Source organism: Typopeltis vanoorti, chromosome 24, assembly GCF_054136105.1.
Source record: "Typopeltis vanoorti isolate ZY-2024b chromosome 24, IOZ_Tvanoo_1.0, whole genome shotgun sequence".
NCBI lineage: Eukaryota > Metazoa > Arthropoda > Arachnida > Uropygi > Thelyphonidae > Typopeltis > Typopeltis vanoorti.
This window is the reverse complement of record NC_143572.1, coordinates 78,813,103-78,824,939: the sequence shown is the minus strand read 5'-3', so window position 1 is coordinate 78,824,939 and position 11,837 is coordinate 78,813,103. Positions and strand designations below refer to the sequence as shown.

Genomic DNA, 11,837 nt, shown 5'->3' with positions numbered 1-11,837 from the left:
TCCAAGTCATCTTTAATCGCCACCGAATTAAGGCTAATGATCTGGTACACACGGACAGCTGATCAAATAACTGGCACAAAAACATTTGGTTGTGGTGATAACCATTAAGATCCAGTGTCGAAAAATAAAACAAAAGCTGACGAGTATTCAGAATTCAAGGATTTTATTTGTTTTAGTACTATTTACAGGGTGTACTGGATTCGATAGAACAATTCTGCACACAAAGTCGTTATAAATTAGCAGGCCACTCGGCCCATACAACATAAACACCATCTTACGGTGAAATACATTTGGCAAGATATAATACATTGGAAGCCCTAACAATATACACACACTCCTCTTCAGTTAAATGCATATGATACAGGCAATAGGGAGCCTAGAAAATATTCCCTTAAAATATATATCAACAAAACAACATGAATCTGCGGACATTCTGCAGCTAATCATGAAAAATATTTATTTATTTGTTTGTTTATTTATTTTTGTATCGGTTATATTATATGAATCTGCACTGTGGCGCCATCTAATGATGTTTAATGTCACTATAAAGATAAGGTAATTCAAGTATAATAATAAACTTAATATTAAAATGCCATTCTTCGTTTAGCATGTATTGCAATTTTGGTAATTATGATTGCGACATAATTAAACTATATAATAGTTTGGATTTAATTTCCTTTATGACATTTTAAGAATGCGTATTATAAATTTGAAAATGTAATTCCATTTTTGAAAAATTAATTATTATATTTAAAATATAATAAGTAATATTTTAATATTATATATTTTATTATTCAACTAACAGTTTATGTATTTTAATTATGCATGGATGCGCTGCAAAATAAATATGTATTCAGTACGTGTGGTTCCGTATGCATTTAGACAGATGAACAACAGAATACGATTCGATTCATACTAAGTGATCCTACTTAAGTAATAACATCCGGCATCAAAACATGCTGTTATAAAATAACTTTAAAATTCAAGGGAATGTTTCTATTGTCAGCACTAGAATTTTATATTTTCTCTAAAATTTAATGAAAGCTCTTATACAAAACTTGCTTGCTGTTTTAACCAGCACACTTTCTCTTAAAAAATTTGCAAAAACACGATAAAGTTTATATTTAAAAAGCGACTGGTGGGAACAATTTGGATTACAAAAAATTATGCATACGAACATTTAAACAATTATAAGACTGACAGATATACCTTCTCTCGATCTGGTACTTCAGTTATTAAACTTATCCGAGAAACATCTGACTGGATGTTTCAAAGAACTGTACAATTTGTATGATTTTTAACTCCATTTTTCTTTCACGGATCGTGCTTGTGTGGCGTGGCGCCATCTACCGACCACAGTTCACGATAACTCACTTGTGCGATTCCTATTTTATCTCTACGACACAATGGGAGAATTGGAGACATACTTTCTCAGTCGCATAATTTCTAAACTAACACATAAGGCTTCGGAGTCTATATATGGATACAATGAGTGAAGCCATTTAAACAGAGTATCACAGGGTGGACGAGTAAGACGCTTATTCGCTGTCTTGAACGAAATTTATGCTAGTAGCCACAAGCTACATCTCCTGAGTTTATTTGAAATACGCCAGCGGAAAATCGTTGGCGTAAAACACGCAGAGGTATTTCGACACACGATCTTTTTGCTGCTCCCCTAGATAACGCACTGAGGGGTCGGCCCTTTATAGTGTTAAAGCAGTTTTCGATTGACGGGAGTCCTGTGCACCGAGGCAGTTTACTGTCGCACAAACGACTTTGGCGGTCAAAAATACACAGTTAAGTCCGTGGGCTTTGGCGCTTCTGAAGGTTTACCCAGCGGGGTGACACTCACATCGGGATCCAGTTCAGTCTGAAAAATAAAATAATGAATGAATCGCAAATAAAAAAAAAAAATAGATTCAAATAAAATATTATAATAATAACAAAATATTCGAAGTGCTGTTAATGCATCACATGTCGATAGATGGCGCCAAAAGCATCCATATCTAATTACGTTTTAATTCTTCTGCAACTTTTAAAATAGGGCTTCAGCTATAAAAATAATATAATTACACAGCTAATGTAAGATTTGGTAAAATTAAAGGAAATGAATCGTTTTGGTATTTCAAAATAAGTTTATGGTGCGAATATAAAAAGAAAGGCAATCAGCAAGATAATAAGCAGCACAAAGTACAGGTCAGAATGGTTATTACCAGTATCATAAAAAAGACAAATAAGAATAAAAGGGAATTGGTTGAGAGGCCAAAGGTAGAATACATTCATAAAAGTATTCTACCTTTGGCCTAAAAGGTAGAATACTTTTATGAATGCTGATGGTAAGAAGATGAATGAAACAGGGTTGCATAGGATATTACCCAACTTTATGAAATCGCTATGGAATCAGAGATATCAGCTGGCGTATAACGAGAATATACTAGGAATTGGCAGGACCTTTGACCAGATTGTTTGTCTCGGCTCTGTTAGAGTGACTGGTGGTTCTTCCATGGCATAACGGAGGCTCCAAGACAGAGGTATATCAGCCAATCAATATTCAGAAGTAAGGGTCAATGTATCGGAGACGTTTAACTGAAAATTCAGGAATGGGATGCTGTATGAGGTGAGTAGAAACAGCATGGTTTTGTGAAAAGTAGGCAATGCCCCTCAGTTATTCACTCATCATCATCATCAACATCATCCTTATCAAGGATTTAGACCTAAAGCAGCCTGTTCTGGCCTTAGAAGTGATTTCTAATTTAATGCTTGTGTTGGTAATCTTTCTGTATTCATTCTTTTAACGTTTCCATCTATCCATAACGTGTTCCATGGAGTAATTTACTCACTTTTTATAATAAAGTAACAGCTGAGTTGGATAAGGGAAATTGCTACATGATACTGATGGACTTTGCAAAGATATTTGACAAGATACCTCATGGAACTTTGTTGAATAAATTGCAGCAAATAAGTTTGGATATGAGGTTAGCTAATAAATATGGAAAGCAGGTTATGGAGGAGAAGAGCCCACGGGAAGTCTATGATTGGCAATTTACAACGAGGCTCTGTATTCAGTTTTTAGTTGAATGATTCAAGAAATGATCACAGGCAAAAGGTTCTATCAATTGTGTGCCGATGACAAAACTAGCAGAACAATAGTTAATAAAGATGTAATGGTTCTTGCAGAATGATCTCAACAGACTGATAATATGGGCCACGAGGCTATCACTTTAATGTGAAAAATTGTCTGTTTATTCGCTTTTGGGTGAAAAGATTATCAGCTGCGTGTTACGTTGATAGAAATGAGCCGCAAGAAATTAATATGGTTCGAGATTTTGGGGTGCTAGTAGTCTGTGAGTTGAAGTTGCGAGGTCACAGTCCATAGACTTGTGGATCCACAGGTTCTACAAGTGTATGGAATACTCCTTACAATGAGATGGATTGAAGATTTGTTGATTGATAATTGGTTAATAGGTGGAAATGGCATTAAAATTGCTTAAAGGGTTTTGCAGGATTGTCTGATGCAGAAAAATTTCAGCACTTGATTAGTATGGGCAAGTACTAAGGATCATCATGAAAATTTAGCAGGAGTGCGGTTAACAAGAGGGCGAGGACTAACGATGGTAGAGTGGAGAACTTGCACTGAATGGGTTGCCAGAGTCTGCTGTGAGTGCTTGGTTGGTGAATGAGTTTAAAGTGAAGTAGGAATTGTGCGCATGATAGCAGTTAGTGCTTGGAGAATGTCAGTGCATCTCCGTGGATAAGTAAGTGGCGTATCATGGTGACGTATCATGTAACTAGCGTATCATGGCGTATCAAAGAAATCGCAAAGAGAAACTCCAAGCTTCACCAAAGCTTGGAGTTTCTTTTTGCGATTTCTTTGTGACTCCACAATCATAAAGCAGTTCATTTCCAGCATCAATGCAAACTGCACCTAGTTCTGGAATTATACTAAAGCAGCGAAAACTAACTTCAAGAAGAATATCAATAGATTACCATCTTTCCTAATCCTTGCTCGTTATTATAATACGATACTAGAGGTTCCATTGTGTGTGTGTGTGTGCAATTAATATATGTCACGTGATTTTTGGACGGTTTGTGTTGTCTATTTATAAGACGAAATCCTGATCTTTCTGTCCCAGGTGGGAACGAGTTGTCACTGTTATGAAAAACTTATAAGTTCTTAGAGTGTCTTTTATAAAAGCTTTTAATTATAAAAGCTATTTTGTTCGAATAATATATTTCTATACCTCCTTTTACGGGTATGGTCTTAAACAACTAAAAAAGTGTCCCAAAATGTAAGAATTATGACTGAAAACAAATCGGGAACAAAGCGTTTTAATAATCTTTCCATTGGTGAATACAAGAATCACTCTTCAAAAAGTTACCTGGGCTAAAAAAGCAATGCCTACTCTCCTTGGAGAATAAAAGGCGTTATCGAATTCATTTGACTTATAACACAGTATTAGGTGACGCCTGTAAATCACAATGCATGAGAGGTGGGCTCTGATAGCAGCGACACTGGTGGATGGTAAATCCAAAATCATACCGTCAAAGATAAAGTTCTTTCTTGGATAAATATATACCAAGATTATGTTTTAATATTTTCTGAGAAATTCACCAATGGAAAGATTATGGAATAGGCAAAGCTCATATTGCCTTAATCGTTAGGAAAACATTAGCCAGCAAGTCTCCATCCTCAGCCACAGCTTCAAATGATTTACAACACATGTGGGTAAAACATGGCAAATAACTGCAGCCATCTCGCAATCCTAAACCTGAACCAGGTTGTCTGAAATAGTGTGTGTTCTACGGTCGATTACAGGCCTCACCATTTTATCAAAAGAACCATTATCTGATGGAAGTAATCTATACTTATCTCTCTCTTTCCTACAATCAAGGTACTTCTGAATGATAGACAGACTTTTATCATTGAAATATCATTTCGCTCACTCTGTAATATTTAATCCCTTATATGCTGAAGGTTACAGCGTTACCCGTGGTTGTGTTAATTTCGTCAGCTCTGGTCTTGCCCAATCTGGCATCCGATCCATAAATCGTGTTTGAAAGATTGCAAAAGATAGTTGCGAAGTCCTTTTGCAAATCTTAACAGAAATAATCGCCTCCATCTTTCCCATTTTTTGTGTTGATTGGTTTTCCCCGTTATTATTCATTTTCACGCATGCAACACACTTTATATATAAAGTGCTGATTTTACAACATGATCATTTGTTTCTTCTCACAAATTAAGCTATTCCTTCCTTTTCATAACCGATTCTCGATTGCATAGCGAAAGTAGTTTTTTGTTAGAAAGGTAGATATTTTGTATAATCAAATATGCCGCCATGTTCAAGTTCGTTTTGTGCTTTAAGCTTAACATCTATTTTTTAAATATTACACACGAGGCAGAGAAATGACTGCTACAGTCATTTCTCTGCCCTCCCTGATTAAATACTCTCACGAAACATCTGGACACTCGCACACCAAAGACAGCTGAAGTGTCCACATACTCACCCGATTCGACTGTTCGTCCTCCCAACTTAGTTTCTTCACTCGCCGTGGGATGGAGCCACTAGGCCAACGAATCTTCCCGTTAATTAAGGCGCTTCCAATGTTCCTGGAAAAAGTGGTGAGGGGCGATGTCAAAGGACCGAAGTCCCTTTCTCCTGCCGAAGAAGGACGCACCGCCGTGCCGTTGGCTTTCCACGCCGCCACCAGAGGACTTGTCGGAGGCGAGGGCGAGCATCGTCTGTCGCCACCTGCATCCGCATCGTCGTGACTTTCCCGCATGTTGAAAATCGGATTTTCCACACCTGCTTGACCTCCGCCGCCAGGAGGAGTCGGGGACTTGTTGGTAGGAGGGGCTCCAGACATGTAACTCGCCATTTTGCTCATCGCTGGGTGGGTGGCGCTAACGACGCTCGGAATACGATCTCGGTATTGTTTCCTACCAAAGAAACGCAGGATTAGATCATCTCATTGGGATAATCGTAATCTAGCTTAACGTGACAAGATTAAAATATACCGATTAATGAGATTACTTAATCTGCCTTATGCCTAATCATGCCATGAATTCAGCACAGTGTAATCTCCATCATATGATTTGACTAAATTTAATCCCAGAAAAAATTGGTGTTAATCTCATTAATCCTACTTATTTAAATTCTCAAACTCAAAAATCTGATTTATTATTAAAGACGTCTGCTTTCAGATTAATTACTTGAAAAGCAAACGCCGCAATCAATTACAGAATGCCAGTCTATCTATAATAAACCCCAAAACTGTTAAATTCACTTTGGAGCAATGGCCGCTCGTATATAAGCACTACGACACTGCAGCACCCCCAAGGAAAAAAATTAAAAAATTAAAATTTGTTTGTGTGTTTAAATAATAACAATGCTTACAACATTATATAAAAGCAATACAACATGTTAAAGGTTACAGCTTATGTTTCGACATTGATTGAATAGTTAATAATTGGAATTGTTTGATTAACGCTTTAGATTACGAAACAAATGCACTGCGATCTAACGCAGTGTCAGAATTATCACGTTCGGCCAATTGCAGCTAGACTCGCCGATATTCGTTTACGCTTGTGATTGCACGTTACAAGTGATTCCGACACTGCTCGTTTGGGCAGTGTCGCTTACAGATAACTTGTACGCATGCGCGCGTTATTTCTGTGAGATGCGAAACTTTTATTATTGGTGTTTGTTCGCGGTGAGGGTGAAATATGTTTAATAAAGCACTTTTTAATACGTAAATTTATTTATTAATAAATTGGTTATTGATTAGGAAAAAATCATTTTTTATTTATTTATTTTATTTTATTTTATTTATTTATTTATTTTTTTTTTTTTTTGTATTATATGCAGCACCGCACTTATAATTTTCACCGGTCGCCACTGCTTCGAAGAGTAAAATATTTTCTTGTACTTTGCGATACAGTTCTGCTTTCAGCAACAAAATTACTTACGTCTTCAAAATGTAGATGGTCAGCGTTACTATGACAACCAGCAAGGTTCCCAGCAGCACCCCAAACACGATCATCAACACCAAGGAACTGTCTGCCTTCTTGGAACGGAAAGTTGAACCTAGAAGCATGTTCTCCGGGAAGTTGACGGTCACCAGAACGCTGGATTCTCTCGGAGGCACCCCGTTGTCTCTGGCTACCACGACAATGTGGCACACCGTGGCGTTGAGGTCGTCGAGATCACGAAGCCGGAGGTCACCCGTGGGAGAAATCGAAAACACTCTGAAATTGAGAAACAAATCATTTTCGTGAAGATGCAGAATGTCTGAGAAATGATGGATTCTGTGAACAGAATGCTATCATGAAAGGCGAGAGTGGAACTTGACGCTTACCTGGAACAAGGTCCTTTAACTCGTAGCTCTATGGTGTCATTGAGATCTCTGTCCATTACCTGCAATGCAAGTTTATTCAGTCAAAAATGTTCATCTGCATCACCTCTTACACCCATCAACTTCATTATTTACAATTAACTGATATTATAGGTAATACCATGTGGCACTACTCGGAGGTCACACTAAGTGTGATTAAGAGATGGCGAGGAGGGGGAAAAAAAGGAGCATGTCACACACACTCAATCTCCGCATTGCCAGTAAGTTTTAATCAAGTTACTACAGTGCCATCTAGTAGTGAATAACTAAATAATTCGCTTATTAACTTATAAATTTGGTAATATTATATTGTGAATATAATTTGAACGGATCCATCTAAATCAGTTGTTACAGTAATTAATCATAACTCGAACAAATTTAATGTCTCTCTACTTTTTTTTTTTTTTTCAGAAACGAGAAAGGTTTATTAGTTTATAAAAAGAAATGCTCACCTCGATCTTTCCCACCAAATAGCCCGTCCGCACATCCTCCTCCTTCACCAGGAATGTGTACTGACTGTCGCGGAATTCTGGGTCGTGGTCGTTGACATTCATCACGGTGATGTTCACTCGGGCGATGTCGCTCTGCATTGGGGAGAAATCGAAGAACTTTAAATACTCAACGATCACGGATTTGTTTCCGGGCTGCATTAAAAATGTTCCAAATAAAGTACAAAGAAAATAAACTGCACGTGTCACGCGTGTAGCCTTGGCCCGACTCCCAGCAATTGATATCAACAGCAATCAAGCCAGGAACATTTTTTAAGTGCTTGCTTTTTCCTTCAGGCCAGTTCCCAACCCCTAATAAAACTGAGATGGTCTTGCACCGGTCGATGAAATTCGCCCACCATCTAAAGACATTCGCAAACCATCCATTTTGCCCAAAGTGGGATTCGAGTTCACAGCTGTTCATTAAAGGACAGGTACGCTGTCTCCCTTAAACCGACCAGGTCGATAGGGGTAAATGTAAGTTCGAATCGCACATGAATGTTTTGAGACTTCTTCAACTGGGAATTCACACTTCCCCGCTTGTTAGAGGGCTGAAAAGATGGGATAAAGTTCCATGTTTGGTCTCGAGAATAGGATTTCCAGATTATCCAACCCTTAGCCTCTCCATACTAAATGTGCTCTAAGAAACTGCCATAAAAAAAACTGTCGTATTTACATCTGAATGTAAATGTGGTTCGTTTGATTAACTGACTGAGAAGCTTGGACACGAGTGAATCCTTCATCAAAGATGTTCATCTATGCGTTGCTCTTTGGCTGTGAATATTTTAATAGCACATGGAAGGGAATATTTTACCATACAAGCTTTCCAAAATACAGATTTAACAACATTTAGTAATTCTCTTTAGGGGACTGTGAAGGAAAATTTTCTCAGTTTTGCACCGTCTGTCCAAAAAAAAAAGAAACCGAACTTTTCGGAAATAGAAGAAACTAGTGGCGCCACTTGTTGCATCTTTTTGTTGTCGAAAGCGGCAACTTCATTAGTATTGTGTCAACTGTTTATGACATTTGTTCCATTAGAAGCCCAGTGATAGTGCCAAGAGTGACAGTGTGTTTTGACGAACGGTCGGACGTCACAGTATTCATGCCGTACGAGAAGAATTCTCGCTATCACTCGCTTCAAAACTTCGAGATAAAATTCACCATTGACCGTTTGGCCAGGCGTAACGAATTCTTTCTGGATAATGCCCTCGGAATCGTAGAAACAAATCAGCATTGTCTTTATTTTTGACTTCTCCAAGCGACTTTTTTCCGGATGCCCCTCTTCTGGTGGTCTCCACTCAGCTCTGGCGCTTTGTTTCGGGCTCATACTGAAAACACCACGTTTCGTCACCACTGACGATCGTTTCAAGGAAGTTTCAGTCCTTACGAGCGGTTTTAATGAGGCCCTTGAAGTGTTCAATTCAATAGATTTTTTTGTCGTCGGTCAACTTATGGGGAACAAATCGCGAACTCAATTTACGAAGGCCCAAACTCTCGGTCACAATGTTGTCGACAGTTGATTTTGGAATCCCCAATTCATCTTCAATCAATCTCACGGACGATTTCGGGTTTTCTTTGATGAAATCACGCACTTTTTGGGTGCAAAACTTCGCTCAGTCCAGTTTTGGACTCTCCACTTTTCGTTCGTCATCCTCAAGCGTCTCACGACCAGTTTGAAATCGCTTAAACCACTCGTAAACATGAGTACGGGATAAGCATTCATCACCGTATGCTTTTTGAAGCATTTGATGCGTTTCGGTAAAACTTTTACCAAGTTTAACACAAAAGTCAATCGCATTCTCTCTTTGCAACTCATTTTCCGATCGTTCATCAAAACCCACTGTCACTCTTGGCACTATAACTCGGCTTCTAATGAAACAAATGTCATAAACAGTTGACACAACACTAAGGAAGGTTGCCGCTTTCGACAACAGAAAGATACAACAGGTGGCGCCACTAGTTTCTCCTATTTTCGAAAAGTTCGATTTCTTTTTGGACAGAGGGTGTAGATAACAATAAATATCGAAAATTGGAAAACAATCGTCAGAAATTTCTTTTATCTTGTTCTTCAGTCTTAGAAGAAATATGTCTTGAAAATAGTGAAGGTGAATTAAGTCATACGTACGAAGAGTAGAGAAGGCGCTGATATGCTTTAATTAATTATAAACGGAATTTGTGTTCATCTTGTGCAATTGTGCAAGATTATATCTACGACTAATAAATGCGGCGCCATCCATCGTGGTATCCGGGATGGTACGATTTACATCACTTACACACGTCACCATATAAGAAATAAGGGAAAATGTTCGCATATTGAAAAAAAAAAAAAAAGTGGAAATTTAGAAATCGGTAGATGTGCTTAACGCTATTAATTGCGTAACTTATTTTTTCCTGACAAGAACATTTTTTAAAAATAAAACAAAATACAAAATGAGTAAAAAGCAATGACATCATAAAAGAAGTATTCATAAATTAAAAAAAATAGGAAAAATAGCCAAAAAAATCAATATTAATTTAGAAAAGTAGCATGAAAACGTTTCCAGAAATAACATCTACAAAATGCATGTTAATAAATAAGTAAAAACAGGCCAAGTCTTACCACTTTTCCATCCGAAGCCACTATTCTTAAAGAGTAATATTGTTGTTTCTCGTAATCCAAAGGCTTTGCGACAATTATTTCTCCCCTAAAACAAAAAAAGAACCAAATTAAAAACTTTCGTCTAGTAGTCCTGTTTAAGAAGGTTTTGGATAGTCATACTAATCTTAATAGTACAACTCCCACCCTCCAAAAAAAAAGAAAGAAAAACATGGTTCTTACGTGCTTTGTATAGCAAATTCTTCACCCGGATTATCCAGCAGCTGAAACCGGATGTTCTGAAAAATATAAATAAAATGGATACTTAGCAGTTCGAAATAAACGCGAATAAATAAATGTTCAAATAACGCATAAAGAAGCCAGTCCTATGGCATCGCTTAATTGAGCAAGAGGAGATCCAGCCTTCGTTTTAGGGCATGTCGGTGAGGCCAAGTTTCACTTGCAAAACATGCAAAATATAAATAAAATTATTTCTGTGTTTGGGGATAAATTTTTGAAGTTCTCTTGGATCTTACCTTGCTTCGACGCGCCATAAGCACCACCTACCTTATCCACTGGCTTGGAGGTGTGCACGGTCACTACCACTTGCTTCAAGGGGGCGCTCTCCAATATGGTTGTGACGTAATCTTTTTGAAGAAATTTTAACTCGCTCGGAAGCACCTGGTCGCTTTCCACCGTTAACGTGGTCAAGGTGTAGCGATCTCGGTTGTCCACTTGGGTGGCTCGAATTACCAAAGTCACTGGAAGATGTAAGGAATCGGACAGAGGCTTGCGGATCGTGATTTGGGCTGTCCGGGGATGGAGCGTGAAGAAGGAATACTCTGGGGAGTCTGCGAGGAAAAAAAAATCATTTTTTTTTAACATGACGTTAAAAATAATTATAGGCAGAAATAAAAACGCAATTAATGATAATTATATATAAAAAAACTTTAAAAATATTTTTTTATTATTTTATTCTTAATTATATTAATACATTTCGTTATAATTATTTTTTTTCTTATTTATGGATAAATTAATTATTACAATGCTTCATACGGAATAAGATTTTTCTGTGCTGCCATCTGTTGGTGGCTGGCATAAATATCATGGAATGGGCAATTGCTTTTTTGGTGAATTTTGCAATTTTAGATCCATAGTAAAAGGCAAAACGAATCGATTAGTTTCATTTTGATTATTTACATAAGCATATAACTATGCAAATTTGGACTGGATGGATTTAAATAAAATTCGCCAATTTTGCTTCTAAAAGTTGTCAACATTATCTTAATTTTACTCTAAAACAGATTTTAAGCAAAATTACACAGAAACGATGATAAATTAAAAAAAAAATTAGCTAACACCTTTTTGTTCCCGTATAGGGA

At 37.4% G+C, this 11,837-nt stretch overlaps 1 protein-coding gene across 1 annotated transcript in view; it reads right to left on the bottom strand.

The window, feature by feature from the left end:
• Positions 1-239: 239 nt before the first annotated feature.
• The window catches only part of Cad96Cb (protocadherin Fat 4-like Cad96Ca), a 97,328-nt gene continuing 85,730 nt past the window's right edge, over positions 240-11,837 (bottom strand). Inside the window, exons 10-17 of the mRNA XM_090413708.1 lie at positions 11,023-11,306; positions 10,699-10,754; positions 10,480-10,564; positions 7,845-7,976; positions 7,357-7,415; positions 6,968-7,246; positions 5,506-5,938; positions 240-1,870 (exon numbers count right to left, since the gene is read on the bottom strand). Coding sequence (XP_090269834.1) covers positions 1,784-1,870; positions 5,506-5,938; positions 6,968-7,246; positions 7,357-7,415; positions 7,845-7,976; positions 10,480-10,564; positions 10,699-10,754; positions 11,023-11,306 — 1,415 coding nt within the window. The 3' untranslated portion in view covers positions 240-1,783. The remainder of the gene's footprint in view (positions 1,871-5,505; positions 5,939-6,967; positions 7,247-7,356; positions 7,416-7,844; positions 7,977-10,479; positions 10,565-10,698; positions 10,755-11,022; positions 11,307-11,837) is intronic.